The 15,404-nt window shown below is 40.4% G+C and overlaps 1 protein-coding gene across 6 annotated transcripts in view; it reads right to left on the bottom strand.

Moving 5' to 3' along the window:
- Positions 1-15,404, bottom strand: part of SCN8A (sodium voltage-gated channel alpha subunit 8) — a 181,270-nt gene that overhangs the window by 83,664 nt on the left and 82,202 nt on the right. For 5 of the 6 annotated variants that reach the window (XM_082741346.1, XM_082741349.1, XM_082741344.1 and 2 more), the window contains exons 3-6: positions 12,095-12,212; positions 9,763-9,853; positions 9,003-9,131; positions 7,144-7,235 (exon numbers count right to left, since the gene is read on the bottom strand). In XM_082741346.1, coding sequence (XP_082597472.1) covers positions 7,144-7,235; positions 9,003-9,131; positions 9,763-9,853; positions 12,095-12,212 — 430 coding nt within the window. Of the gene's footprint in view, positions 1-7,143; positions 7,236-7,393; positions 7,486-9,002; positions 9,132-9,762; positions 9,854-12,094; positions 12,213-15,404 lie in introns of all 6 variants that reach the window. The other variant, XM_082741347.1, reaches the window with a different exon arrangement.

Raw genomic sequence — 15,404 nt, 5'->3', positions numbered from 1 at the left:
TTTTCCTGCACTGGGAACTCTCTAGACAGTTCAAAGACCATGTATGTAACAGGAAATTCCAGGCCATGAGGCTCAAATTATCCCCTTTTACAAAGCTGGGACCCTAGCAGCCTTACTTGCAGGAAGTGACCATCTGTTAGTAGGTTCCAGATGTCAGGGTGGACATCTGACCTAAGTCCTCATCCTTTTCCTCCGGGAACTTAGAACGGGACAAAAGATAGTCCAGTAGTCTTTACAAGTGGAAGGAGCGATAACATGTAAATTTGGGAAATAAGTGGTAGCCCTATTCTATCATTATATTAGGATGTCTGAGAAGTAAAGCCAGTTCGTAAGCTAAGAGATAGAAAAAGGAAATCGATACATGGAGACAGAAAACATGAAGAAAAAATACTTCCTGGTATCTGGAGCTTTCCGGTTCTGCATTCTGGTTTCCCTGGCTTCCAGAAGCCTAAAAACATTCCAGCCCTTCATGTATCCTTTCACTTGCCACCAAAGATGATCGACTAATGCACCAACCATACATGGCACTCATCATTTTCCTGGGGATAAACCTTAATGCTCTCAATCAGCGGGTTTAAAATCTTTTCTCCATAAACCAGAAGATATTGCTGAAGAAATCTGTAAACATGAGTCAAGAAGGCTAAAAAAAACAAAAACAAAAACCCAAACAAACAAACAAAAAACCCAAAACACTTGAAGCGTTTTCTTCTGAAGTCTGAGGTTTAGATCAACGTGTTGGTGAAAGCTTTTCAACTCTAAGAAGTTTAAGGTAAAAACTCAAGTTGGAAATGGTATTCAGCTGCTTTTACTTCACAGGGGCTCAGAGAAACATATCTTAACTAAGCAAGAATAACCACTAAATAATACTACTATGGCCATCTAAAAATTTACTCTCCAAGACTTTCATCCAGGTTCCACAGGAAGAAAGGTGGTGTGGCATAATGTTAGCATGCCGAGGTAGACACACAATTACACAGCAATGTTAAATGTAAATGGTCACTGGGTCATCTGGCCTTCACCAAGACTCTTCTTCCTTCCATTAGGGTTGATGATTGTCAAGGACCATATCTGCAGACATCAACACCAGGTTATGGAGATGGGGCTATCGGTGCATTTCTTTCTCCCCCTCCCCACAGTTTTATTGAGAAATAATTGATATACATCACTGTAGACGTTTATGGCATACATCATAATTGTTTGACTTACATATACTGTGAAATGATTATCACCATAGGGTTAACTAACATCCACCTTCTCAAATAGATACAATAAAAAGAGGACAAAAAGAAAAAAAATATTTCCTTATGATAAGAACTCTTAGGAATTACTCTGTTAACAACTTTCCCATGTATCATGCAGTGATGTTAGCTATCGTTATCATGTTGTCCACTATATCCCCAGCACTATCTTATACCTGGAAGTCTGGTAACTTTAGACCAACTTCCTTCAACTCCTCCCCCCACCACTCTGCCTCGGGGATCCACAAGTCCGATCTCTTTTTCTATGAGTTTGTTTGTTTTTAGATTCCATATTTCAGTGAGATCATATAGAATTTATTTGTCTTTCTCTGTCCAACTCATTTTACTGAGCACAGTGCCTTCAAGGTTCATTCATGTTATCAAAAATGGTAGGATTTCCTCATTTTTTTCGTACCTGAACAATATTCCATTGTGTATCTCTCTCACAATTTTGTCTGTTCATCCATCAATGGACACCTAGATTGCTTCCATGTCTTGGCTATTGTAAATAATGCTGTTATGAACATGGGGTGCAGATATCTTTTCTGAGTTAGTGTTTTCTTTTCCTTTGGATATATTCCCAGAAGTAGAATTGCTGGATCATATGGTAGTTCTAATTTTAATTTCTGAGGTTCCTTCATACTGCTTCCCATAGTGGCTGCACCAATTTACTAAACCTGACAGCGTGCAAGGGCTCCATTTTCTCCGCATTAATGCCAGCGTTTGCTGTCGCGTCTCTTTGATGATGGCCATTCTAACTTATGTGAGCTGATATCTCATTATGGTTTTAATTTGCATTTCTCTAATGACTAGGAATGTTGAGCATCTTTTCATGTACCTGATGGTCTTTCATATAATGCCTTTCTTGAGCTCAGCCTCTATAGTCTTGCCAGCAGTGACTGACACGCACTAGTAAATGCAGCCAGGCAAAAGTGCTCCCTGTTAGCACCAACACAGGTCAATAAAGTGCGAAGCTGCTGGTGGAATTCCTGACCTGATGTGTACAAGAATGGAAAATGCCACTGTTCTGGCTGTGAGGAGAAGTTGCCTTGCTTCTTCTACTGGCTCACACCACCACACACCAGAATAAGCAAGATACTGACTGAAAGCTGATTATCCCAAACAGAGCAGAATGCTCCTTCAAACAACTCCTACACAACAGAGTGTGCAACAGAAGCCACATGGGGGCAAATTGGACAGCAAGAACTCTTGAAAAAGGCTAACATTAACTAGCATGGGATGAGTCTGAGCAGAAGCAGTTAATACATTTACTACAGATCAAGAAAAGACAGCTGGACCCAACGTACAGAAATGTCAGCTACCAGAGAGGAAGTCGGGACACTTGAGGAATTTTGAGAAGCAGTGAAGCTGCTACATCTAAACGCATCTGAACCCCTGTCCCCTTTCACGACATCCAACCCCTTGGACAAATGAACAAAGCCTGCTTATTTGCCAAGTCCGGAGAAATCAGCCATGCATCCCGGGATCACAATCTTCCACAGCGGTAATGCCAGATCATAAATAAAGTAAATTTATATTTCCTAGCTTGTGGCTCAGGTTGAGAAATCTGTCTGGTTTGAAGCCACATGAGCTAATTCTACAAAATTAACATTGGAATGGGTCTCAAGAGCAGTAACAAGCAGTTCTCACCCCAGGGGGAAAAAGTTCCCCAATTTCCAAAGTCTGGCTTCGTCCAGACAAGCCCTAGGGTAAAGTTGTGCCAGGTCAATTTTCCTGCTGCAGGTTCAAGCCTCACAATGATATTCTTGAGGGTTCTTTAGATCAAGAATAATTTGGGAGAGATCTGGAGGCAGTAGATTTATTTCCAAGACCAAATTTGCATCACAAAGTCTGAACAAAACTTAAACTAGCTCCCAAAGGTGGGTCGGTGGGAGCCTGTGAGACTCCAGTGTTTTCCCATTTAGGACCATTGTGTTCAACTTCAGTTATCTTCTCTGAGAAGCAATGGGAAAAGGAGAAATACAAGAAGCACTGGATTAATAACTAGAATATTATAAAGGAAACAAGGAGTCTAAATATAGTATGAAAACACTTTTTTATCCCCCTTCACTGTGCAGCAGAAATTGCCATCTTCATAATGCATGTGTCTAAAAAAATGCTTCCTTTGTGAATACCAGGGTGGGAAGAAGAAGGACCCAACCTTTTTCCTGCTTCTTACCTGATACCACAGGTAAGGAGAGAAAGTAACAGAAATGAAAGCACAGAAATTAAAAAAAAAAATCAAAGAGAAAAATAATAAAAAATTATAACTCTAAAAAAAGCAACACGATATTAAACTAGTGTTGGCAAATAGAAATGCAGTGCTTTTGGGGAGTCACTGAAACGATGATAGAAATGAGAAGCAATTGGCAAGTAAGGCTGTTCCAACTGGTTTTATTTTTTGCAAAAGCCTACAATCAAACTGGGGACAGGAAAAGGTAAATGCTACTCTATAGGAAAAACTCAAGATTCCTGCTTTGAGATTTCCATGCTTTCTCTGGGTATGTCAGTCCTGTGGCACAGGATTAAAACATGTAGAAGATCGAACTTCTGACAAAGTCACTCAGAAGCTCATTTTTATGCCCAGGCCCCGAATGAATATAAAGCAAAAACAAAGTTTTTGTTTATTTGCTTGTTTGAAGATTTTATTTATTTATTTGAGAGAGAGGGAGAGAAAGAGAGAGAGATGGCGGTGGGGGGAGATGAACAAAGGGAGAGGGACAAGCAGACTCCGTGCTGAACACAGAGCCTGATGCAGGGCTCGATTCCCACTGCCCAGAGACCATGACCTGAGCTGAAACCAAGAGTTGGACCATGAACCGACTGAGCCATCTAGGCGCCCTGAAAACAAAGTTTTAAGACATGAATTTTGACACAGAATACTTCAATGTCGAGTTGAATCCAGCAAATTCTGGACCAAAGAAAATGTAGAAAGGGTCTTTTCCTGTAACTACAGTTTGCATGCACAGTTCTTCAAGCCAAGGCCTCAGAAGCAAAAAGGACACCATGTGTGATATGTATCTAGGTCTCCACTCAGCAAATAAAAAGGGTCAGAATGTGGGTTTGGTCTTTTCTCAGGCACTAGAAAGCTCTAAATCAAAGCAGCCCTTATCCAAAAGGCTGGAGCTAACCAGTGCACTGCATTACCCCACCTTCTAGGAGTCCTGACCTCACTGACACATTTAGACTATCTACCAAAAGTTCTAAGAGGGACGGCAGGTGAGTGGGTGAGCTATCCAGGAAGGCAGAACTCTCGTGAAGGGAGCTGAAGGCTTTGTGGGATCTTGCAGACCTCATGTCAGTTATGTGGTTGCCTTTGCTTTTGTTCCTGGCAGCTTTTGCAAAAGCCTACAATCAAACTGGGGACAGGAAAAGGTAAAGAGAGCCCCAGTCCCACTGAACTGACCCATGAGAAAACTTGGCGTGCACAACAATGGCTTTCACTAAGAGGGGACTAAGGCCTGGATCTACAGTAGAGTCAGAATGACTGAGATTTCCAGTCAAGGGATGGCACCAGGTCTAGTGACTCATGCAATGGTGCTCCCATCTTGAAAGGAGAGCTGGTTAACAGGCAGGTAGGAACAGGGCCACAGTCTTCTATAAGTAGAATGGGGAGGGAAAGGACTTGGCATGAAAAGTCACACTTTAATTCAAATACCAATTACACCACTCACAGACAGATCTATTACTGGCTTTATTAGCCATTACAGTTATTTTGCATCCCAGCTAATTTCGCAAAGCCAGCTCGAGTGGGGGTGCTTCTAGAAACAGGAATCTGGAATCTATTTCAAATTGTGAAGTGGAGGTCTAAGGCTTGATACAAACCTTTTCTTTGGGTTTAGCTTTCTTCTTTATAATAATAATTGCTACACAAAAATCACTGATAGAGCACCACTCTGTGTTTACAAATAGATTTTGCAGATAGACAGACAGGTTAATAATAAGGATAAGTAGTCTGATCCCGGTCAAGAGTTACCTTGCAGAAGTGCTGTGGTCAGAAGCTATCCGTACAGCAGAGACAGAAGCTAAAAGCTAGACCAGAGATAGCATCTGCTGCCCTAGTTAGTGAACAGAACGCAGCTTTCCAATTTAATTCTGGAAGAGAAGTTTTCAGATCACAAGAACATAAAGAGACAGATGCCTTGCAGAGTACATTGGGGGAAGTGAGCAGAAAACATGGGATCATATTTAAAAAGAGGCCAGAGAAGAAAGAGAGCCGAGGGAAAATGAAAATACAGATTTGGTGCTCCAGATGCCTGAAGAAATAAGACAAGTCCTGCCTAAGGGTTAAACCACCATCAGTGAGCTGCGTGACGCTGCCTGGAGAATGAGCTTCATTTTTTTGTCAAACGGATTTAAAATGGCTAGGAACTGAACCTTGGTAAGTCAGGGGTTTTTTTTGCCAAGAATGTACTCCAACTGATGCCCAGCCTCTAGCTGACAGGGAGAAAGCTCCCACTACTAACTAGAAAAGAACTCATTTTTAGTAGGGCCTGAATTTACTGGCCCACTTCATGCCTAGATTTGTAAATGGAGAAACTGAGGTTTACCTTTCTTGAGGTTCTCAGAAAGCCACATTCCAAGCCAGTTCTCTCCAGGACTCTATCTTTAGGCTTCCCTCTCTCTGTCTCTGATATTTAGATAAAGTTGAAAAGGGGGAAAGAGGAATATTTCTGAGTCGGCCGCCAGAAAAGCCATGTGATGCCAGGAACAGGATGCCTCTGCTCCTCATGTCCCTGTTTCTATAAGAGTGCAGTGGGAGGCTTGGTCCCTTGGGTGTCTTCCCTGAAAGCCCCTGAATGGAACCAGAGACCAGCCAGCAACTGCACACTCTTGATTTCTGCCATGTTACTGCCCGTGTATCTCAGGCTAGCAAGACTAGCTCAAATATCTTCCCTTCCAAATTTCAAGACCAGCCTTTGGAAAAAATAGTTAAGTACTACCTGGTAGTAAGGATTTAAATTAAATTAAGGATCTTAATGTGGGATCCCTGGGTGGGGTTCAGTGGAGTCTGGGAACTTTCCCCTGCTTCTCGAAAGGACTTAAAACTTTCAAAAGGTTAAGAAGCACTTGGCTAGTTCAACCAGGACCAAAAAGAAAAAGGCAAAAATTATGAAACCACTGTCAGTTAACTACTTCACAGCCACCCACTGATTGATTCCTTTTCCTTCTCAAGTTTCTGTCCTTGTTGTTTGCCCATACATTCAGACAAATGTATGTTATCTTACCTTTCACTGTTTTTAACAGCATCTGCACAAGCTTTCATTGGGATTTGTGTTTGAGAATGGCCTCTGAATACATACATAGTAGATGTCTACTGGTTCTTACTCCAGTGAAACAGACAGCAATAGGATGTGATAGTGATTACTAAAGTTGTTCACTAACTCCAAGGATCTTCAATTTGGCTCTAAAACTGGACTAGTTAACAGGGTAGGTGTCTTCTGTGGTTAAATAAGTCCATTAACACAGTTATAATGAAAGTATATAGTTCATTGAATAACATCCCATCAGCAAACCATGCGACAGGAAGCCTAGAAACCACAAGCAATGGGATGATGGTGAATGTTAAATATACTGTAATTCCATGAGGCCAGGAAGCAAATGATCAATGTTTAAAGAGACAGCTAGCTCTGTGACAATTTTTTCAGATACTGGAGGATCCAAGTGATTTTTCAGCACGTGCTTTCTCAAAGCATGGATGGAATGGGGGCTGCATGCCTGGCCAGCGCTGCCATCGCAAGGGCCTGAGGACCAAAGGGCCATTCCAGAGAACGTCTCCCAGGAAGAACATGCGGAATGCAAGGCCATATCAAGTGTGCTGACACCAGTTTAGAATGTGGTGGACACAATGAATGGAGGGCAAAGAGGCGATGAGGCAGTCCATTGTGTGTGTAAATTTTCTCACCTGGAATTACAGAGATAGTTTTCAAAGCTCGGAGAACCCTGAATGTTCTCAGCGCTGAGACATTGCCCAGGTCCACAAACTCTGTCACATATCTGTAGTAAGGGAGGTCACACACAGACACAAATGACAAACACAGACACGAACACAAACACCGAAGGAAAAAAAAACAAAACCACAACAAAACAAAAAGTACAATACGTCACGTCAGGGCCCTAACCCAACACCTAACACCAACCCCGGGCCATCTTACCTGGGATTACCGAAATAGTTTTCAAAGCCCTCAGTACCCTGAAAGTGCGTAGAGCTGAAACATTGCCTAGGTTTACAAACTCTGTTATATACCTGCAGAATCAAACCAAAGTTAACTTGTAATGGTACCACTGGGCGAGGGTTTGACAATGGGGGGGAAGAAAGGGTCTTATACACAAGTTATGATTTCATTCTTTTTGTTGTTGAAAAAGAAAATTTCCAAATATAAACACTTAAAGAACACATTTCTTTTTTCAGTTGGGCAAGGAGAATTCAAAAGAATATTTGAAAGAACTGACACAACCAGGAGGTTCTGAGGGCTTACTCTCTTAATCAGCATCGTGCTGTGTGGATCCCAATCAGAATGACTATTCTTGGTCCATTCATTATTTTTAGCAAAAAGGCAGGCCAGGATGTATCAAAGGCTATGTCCCCAAGCTTTGTGAATAATTTCTTAGGAAAAAGGAGGCAAATTTCTGTAGCTGAAGCCCCAGAAAAACAAATTTACATCAAGTAGCTCCCTAGTTGACTATGGCAAAAGTGCCATAATGTCTACATATATGACTTATCGAAGAGTTGCATGCATATCTTTGCAGTCACACCCTCAGATGAAGTGCCTGTGACATATAAGAGCAGGGCTCAGGATCATGGGATCAAAGAAAATAGTGTGTTAAGTGCCCATTTTATCACCAGCTCTGTGCCCAGCAAGGACACTTAAATTTTAAATGAACACCAGTGTGCATTTATAATGTTGGAAAGCTGGAAATTGCCTTAATATAACAGAAAGTCAAAGTTTCAGTTTCAAATATTCAATGCATAGCATTCACTCATTCACATTTTACAGCTGAAACCCATCTTTCTGACACTCAGACCTGTATATATACAGATGCACTCACTCTCTTACACATCTGCGTGCACACACACAATCTATGCAACGCCCTTACTCCCCACCATACCACAGAGTGCTTCCACACCTGAAAATACAAATAGTTAAATCTTCTCTAACTCTTCAACCATCAGTTACATTTCCCAAGGAGATCCAGGTATACAAACATGCAGCTAGCACACTAAGGTGGGGTCATACTGCCCTCTCAGAATAATTTGAACTTCTGGTCAGTACTTACTTCCTTAGGAAGGGACCAGTTTGGATATCTTGGCTCATGTTTTTAACTTTAAAATGTGCTTTCAAGTCTGCAACATCTGGACCAGCCTCATGAAATTACATGCGATATAACCTATCCAAGAAACTGATTTTCAGGTTAAGGTTAACACCTAAAAAATTTCAAATCTTCACCAAGGCCCCATGGTGATAAGCAGGCAAACCTTGATTAGTGTTATAAGGGGGAAGAAAATATGAGAGCATGTCAATGGAAAATCACTTGCTACTTTCTGTCCTTGCTGTAAAACCTTGGCTTTCCTTCTCCCATGGAAACATGCTGTCATTGTCCTCACAAGCAAGAATCACAGGCATAAAGCCTGCTTGGCCTTAAATGGTTGTCCATTAGTTCCTCTTATAACTGGCCATAAACACACTTACAGACACAACCAGGAATACAGCCACACATACACAATCACACCCAGAACAGCAGTAAAGTAAGCAGACAACTTACGCCATCATGATGACACTGAAATCCAACCAGTTCCACGGATCCCGTAAAAAGGTAAAGCCATCTATGCAGAAACCTCTTGCAATGATTTTCACTAGTGATTCAAATGTATAAATCCCTGTGAATGTGTACCTGTCAAAGAAATGGAGAGTTTGAGGTAATTTCCAAACAGACAGAAACTTTAAATGAATCCTTGAAGGTAACGGTGCCTGAAATGTGGCTTCAACTAGTAGAGACAAAACGGAACGGGCACAGCCAATGCAGCAGAAAGGAAGGAAGGAAAAGAAAGGGATGCTTTGAAGGAAACTTAAGAAACACAAAACCAAGAACTCTGGAATGCTGTACTGGGTGCCGTCTAGTAGGATCATTTTGAACCAGGTGAGGAGGCCCCAGAGCTATTTTTAACTTAAGACAAGTTAAAAAAAAAAAAAAATAGGAAACCTCATGTTGGAGAGGCAGTGTCATGAGGGACTAACTGAGGGCACAAGATGGCGCTGGGGCAGCCAAGTCAAAGGCATTGGCCAGCACAGGTAAGGGTGGAGGTGAAGGGCAGTAACTTCCAGAATGCACTTTCTCTTTCTAGAGTTGACTTCTAAGGATATTTCCTAAATTCCACATGGATCCTCACCCTTCTCTGTGAAGTAAAGAGTGGGGGGAAAAAAAACAATTTTTTTCCTTGATGGATAAACTGTGCAAAGCAAGATTTGGTGTGTAAAAATCTTTAAAACAAGCAAGCAGACAAATAAATAAATGAGCTACTTACTCCACATTCTTCGACCATTCAGGAGGGTTACTAAAAGTCATGAATACACAGTTGGTCAAAATAGTGCACATAATGATCATGCTAAATACTGTAGAAAAGAGTCAAGGGAGAATATACAAAATCTGGCCTATTTTCTTCCTCAGAAAGCAAACACATTTCACATTGGGTATCATGAGAATTAAGTCAGTAACCTGAAAGGAGACAAAGCACAGAGGACAAGGAAACGGCGAGGTGATAATGAAAGCAACCATGAATACAGAATGCCGCCATATGTATCCACACCTGACCAGAGAACTATGAGTGGACACAGCAGGAGAGCCACTCTCTTTCTTTCAAAAGGGCTGTCACTGCTCTACTCCTTTTGGATAAATCATCTCCCCCCACCCCTTCCCTCTTCAGCCTCAGCTATGGAATAAGCCTCTAAATCCCAGTGTACAAAGTAACCAGAAATCTACCGGTCTACCAGACGCCCAAATCATCAGGTAAAAAAAACACATTAAATTATTCAGTACTCATTTACTGTTAAGTTAATTATCTTGTCTTGCATAACTAGTTATTTGGAAACCTACATGCAATTAATGGTTAACTTTTTTTTTTTTTTACTTGAAGTATAGTTGGCACACACTGTTATGTTGGTTTCAGGGGTAGAACACAATGGTTCGCTTTTGCTCCTAGGTCCCCAAAGGGCTGAACTGTCCTTAGAGGGCAAGGCAACAGCCGCTATGTGTGGCATTTGAACAGTTTGGGAAACCAGTCACGACCTGTTGGGTGAGGATTTCAAGGACATATGCAGCCCCATACTAAGAATTAGATAATGGGGAAGATGTGTCTGATCATGCCGAAAGTGCTCAGGAATGTTTATGGAGAGCAAACCATTTTGTTGCTTTTTCCATTCCATCTAAGATTTTTCTCAACCCTTTCTGTTTCTGTCTACTGAGAAAAAAATAAACTCCTTTAGGTCAGTATGTGAGTTACTCAAACTCAAAAAACTGTCACTTTAACAAGCACAGAAACCATATCCCATTTGTTGCGAACTCTCTCTCTTGCTAACAGCTTCCACCATCCTCACTCTACTAATGGAGTTTTTAAAAGAAAAAATACTTCTTACAGCTGGATTTTTTCTTCATTACAGCTCAACTTTTCTTCCAGGAATAACACAATCCAGTTAGAAGAGAAAAAGATGCTGCCTTCTGATCCAACAAAAGGGGAATAAGTCCACTGTGAATTGTTTATTCCTTGTAAACCTTTAAGTTTCAGAACTATGTTTCTTGTAAACCACAGATTTCGGAACTGGGTTGCTAAATTCTTAGAGTCAATAAAATGCACCAACAGCTTAGCCAACCAATTTACTAAGTTCCAATCGCCACTTTCCTCATCCCAATTGGAGAATACAATATCCTTCAGAGCATGGGACTAAGTACTGACAAACTAAACTCCAACCATTAAATATAAAGTCACTATGCAAAGTTGCTAAACTCATCACATAATTTTTCATCTGTCATATACTCTTCTATATTAATAAGATATAAAAGTCAGGCCACATGAGAAAATGAGCATTTTCTGCTGAAGAGGGGGAAAATGTGAGTAGAGACTCATATTAGGCTTGCAATCTAAATCTAAACCTCTATACGAAGGGGCCATTTAATGTGAGAAACTGTCTCTGGCACTTTCCATACTCACTGCTCAAGAAATCAGAAATATTCAAGGCAGATTTCTAAAGCATTCATTGAACTCTTTATACTCAAGAAGTGGCCTTCCAAAAAATTCTAGCATTGAACTTGTGTTAAAGAACTGAATCAGGGCACCTGGGTGGCTCAGTGGGTTAAAGCTTCTGCCTTCGGCTCAGGTCATGATCCCAGGGTCCTGGGATCGAGCCCCACATCGGGCTCTCTGCTCTGCAGGGAGCCTGCTTCCTTCTCTCTCTCTCTCTCTGCCTGCCTCTCTGCCTACTTGTGATCTCTGTCAAATAAATAAATAAAATCTTTAAAAAAAAAAGTAACTGAATCGTTTGCCTCAGGATGAAATGACTGAACTCTGAGCACTTTAAAGAGTAAGACTTCAGTTACAGGTTAGTGTCTTGATTTGCCTCTTCTCGTGATACCAACAAAATTCCGGACTCCCGTGATATCATTCTAGGAAAAGAGAGTTGGCTGAAGCTTAGTCCAGGATCTGGCAGAAGGTCATGCAAACTGCTGGCTCCGACACTACTGTCAACGACACTACTGATAAGATACTTAATATACAATTCAATTGTCAAAGCTCAGAAACATATTCTATATACCAGCGACCATGCAAATGCTGCACTCAGCCCACATTTGTAGAAAAGGATATGAATGTATCAAAATTTTAATAGCTATTCTTCTTATCAGGTTAAAAGGACTTAAAATGTACAAGGCAGGCGTGGCACTAAATCTGAAGAGAGTTTTCCCTCTGTTCAATACTACAAAGGTCTGTGGAGAAAGAAAAAGAGAAATTATTAAAGCATGGGAATTAGTCACCACACACAATAACATTTTTCTAGGCAAGAAATAAATAAACTTAAATGTATTTATAATTTTGATTTCCCAAGCTGGTTTCTAAGGCAAGAAACCTTAAGACACTGTGTCTTTCTTTCCCTCCCATCCCTCCCCTGACCTGCTCCCAGATTATAGACATAACACATAATGTGTACTATCTTAACAATTTTATGTACTTCTATAAATTTCTTTCTTTCTTTCAGAAACATATTTGAATTATACTTAAGCTGTACTCTGCCAGTTCTGGTCAAGATATTGAAGTTCATTAACTTGGGATTCATTCACCCAGCAACTGTTTTCTACATCCCTACTGTGTTCCAGGCAATGTTCTAGGTGCTTGAAAAACAGCAGTGAACAAGGCTACCATGGTGCAGGAAGCTTATATTCTAATGGGGAAGAAAGACAACAGATTAAAAAAAAAAACATAACAAATAAGTAAATGATATACAATGTGGTAAGAGCTATGGAAAAAGAGGAAGATGAGGGAAGGGGAGACAGAGAATACTTGGGTCAGGGGACATGTGAATGGAGAGGTGACTCATTCTGAAGGAGGCTGTCCATGGAGCAAAGACTCGAAGTAAGTGAGAAGAGCTCTCCATTCCACTGGTGCTTACCTACGGAGTCCACTCTCTCTGGATCTCAAAAGCCTCCATGACCAAACAGCCTTGACGAAATCATTCAACTGTATTTCCCAGCGTGAATCTTCCTGTCTTGCCATGTTATACTAAGTCATAACTGGCCTTTGCTCACATGAGCAATGTGAGCCTTTAAAGGCCAGTTATGACTACCCACAATGCCACTACCCACAATGCCTTTTCTTGTCTCATGAATTCAATTCAAAGTACTTCTGAGCATCGATTCTGTGCTAAACTCTGGGTTACAAAATTGGATAAAACTGTACATTTAGGAAAGGCATATATGTGAACTGGTAATTATGATGCAGGGTAAATACAAAGTTCAGTACGAAAAATATGCGTACTGTAGGAGAGGCAGCAGGAGGGGGAGTTTTTTCTCCCCTTGGGTAAAGTATGGAAGGGAGGAGAGTGAGTTAGAAGATATTCATGAAGGAAGGGAACTGATATTTGGAAGGGATTTCAAAGATACAAAGGCAAGGGCTGGCAGGGAAAGGGAAGAGAATAGAATATAGAGAAGCCCAGTAGCACATAACTGTGGGCCATTCTCAGGGAACTGATAGCTAATTTGGTGTTGATGGAAAAGAAACAGAGAAGGGGTGCAGCAGACTACGAAGCTGGAGAGGCAGGGGCCTTACGAGACTGAGCTACTAAGGAGACAAGGCCAGTGGCAAGTACACAGCACTGGCAACTCATTGTGTGGATGAAAGAGCAAATTGTCAAACGCTGGCCATTCTAAGTAGGCTTTAAAAAATAGGGCACCTGGGTGGCTCAGTGGGTTAAGCCTCTGCCTTTGGTTCAGGTCATGATCTCAGGGTCCTGGGATGGAGCCCCGTATTGGGCTCTCTGCTCAGTGGGGAGCCTGCTTCCCCCCACCCCTCTGCCTGCCTCTGCCTATTTGTGACCTATTTATTTGTCAAATAAATAAATAAATAAAATCTTTAAAGAAAAAAAAATATATATACCAAGCAATACATGCTTGTAATTTTATATAAGGCACAGAAGACTTAAGTTCTATCTCATTACCCAAAGATAACCTTTGCTGTTATATCTTTTTTTGTACATCTTTTCTGAACTTTTCTGTGTAAATACAAGCATACAGATACAGCCTTAAAAAGACTTACTTTCTCTCTCAGATGGGATTGTACTATAAATAATCTTCTGCACCTTGCATTAAAAAATGAAACCCCACAAAGAAAAGCCCAGGACCAGATGGCTTCACTGATGAATTCTACCAAATGTTTAAAGAATTAACACCAATCCTTTGCAAATTCTTCCAAGAAACAGAAGAGGACACACTGCCCAACTCATTCTGTAAGGTTGGTATTGACTTGATACAAAATCAGACAAAGACATCACAAAAAAAATCAAAACTGTAATATCCCTTTTGAATACAGACACAAAAGTCTCAACAAAATACCAGCAAACTGAATCCAGCAGCATATAAAAAGGATTATACACCATGATCAAGAAATACAAAGATGGCTTAATATGTAAAAATCAATCAATATAATGCAACATACTAATAAAAATAAGACAATAACCACTAGACCACCTCAACAGATGCAGAAAAAGCATTCAACAAAGTCCAATACTCTTTTATAATAAAAACACCCAACAAACTAGAAAGAGAAGGGAACTTCCTTAACCTGATGAAGAGCATATAACTAATATCACATTTAATGATAAAACTGAAAGTTTTCCCTCTAAGATTAGGAATAAGACAAGGATGTCCCTCTCACTACTTCTATTCAACACTGTACTGAATGTTCCAGGCAAGGCAAATAAGCAAGTAAAACTATTTCTGTGTGCAGATGAAATGATCCTGTATATGGAAAACTCTATGGAATACACACTCACAAAACTATTAGAGCTCATAAACAAGTTCAGCACAGTTTCAAGATACAAGATCAATATATAAAAATCAGTAGTATTTCTATACACTAGCAATAAGCAATTCAAAAATTAGGAAATTAAGAGAACAACTCCATTTACAAGAGCATCCAAAAGCACAAAATACCTAGGAATAAATGTAAGAAACGAAGTATAAAACTTGTACACTGAAAACTACAAAACATCATCAACAGAAATCAAAGAAGACCTAAACCAGTGAAAACCATCTCATGCTCAGGTATTAGAAGATGTAATGTTGTTAAGATGGCAATACTCCCCAAACAAATCCACAAATTCAAGGCAATGTCAATCAAAATCTCAACTGCTTTTGGGGGCAGAAATTAACAAGTTGAGAAATTATGCTCAATTCATACAGAAATGCAAGGGAACCAAAAGAACAAAACAATTTTGAAAATGAAGAATAAATTTGAGGACTCACACTTCGTGTTTCAAAGCTTACTAGAAAGCTATAGTAATCAAGACTGTGGTACTAGCATAAAGATAGCCATATCTATCAATAGAACAGAATTGAGAATTCAGAAATAAACCCATACAACTACACAAATTGATTTTTGACAGAAGTGCCAAGACAATTCAAAGG

The sequence above is a fragment of the Mustela nivalis genome (assembly GCF_964662115.1).
Source record: "Mustela nivalis genome assembly, chromosome: 7".
NCBI classification, from domain to species: domain Eukaryota; kingdom Metazoa; phylum Chordata; class Mammalia; order Carnivora; family Mustelidae; genus Mustela; species Mustela nivalis.
Note: the sequence above shows the minus strand (reverse complement) of the source record. Positions and strands in the feature narration are given on the sequence as shown.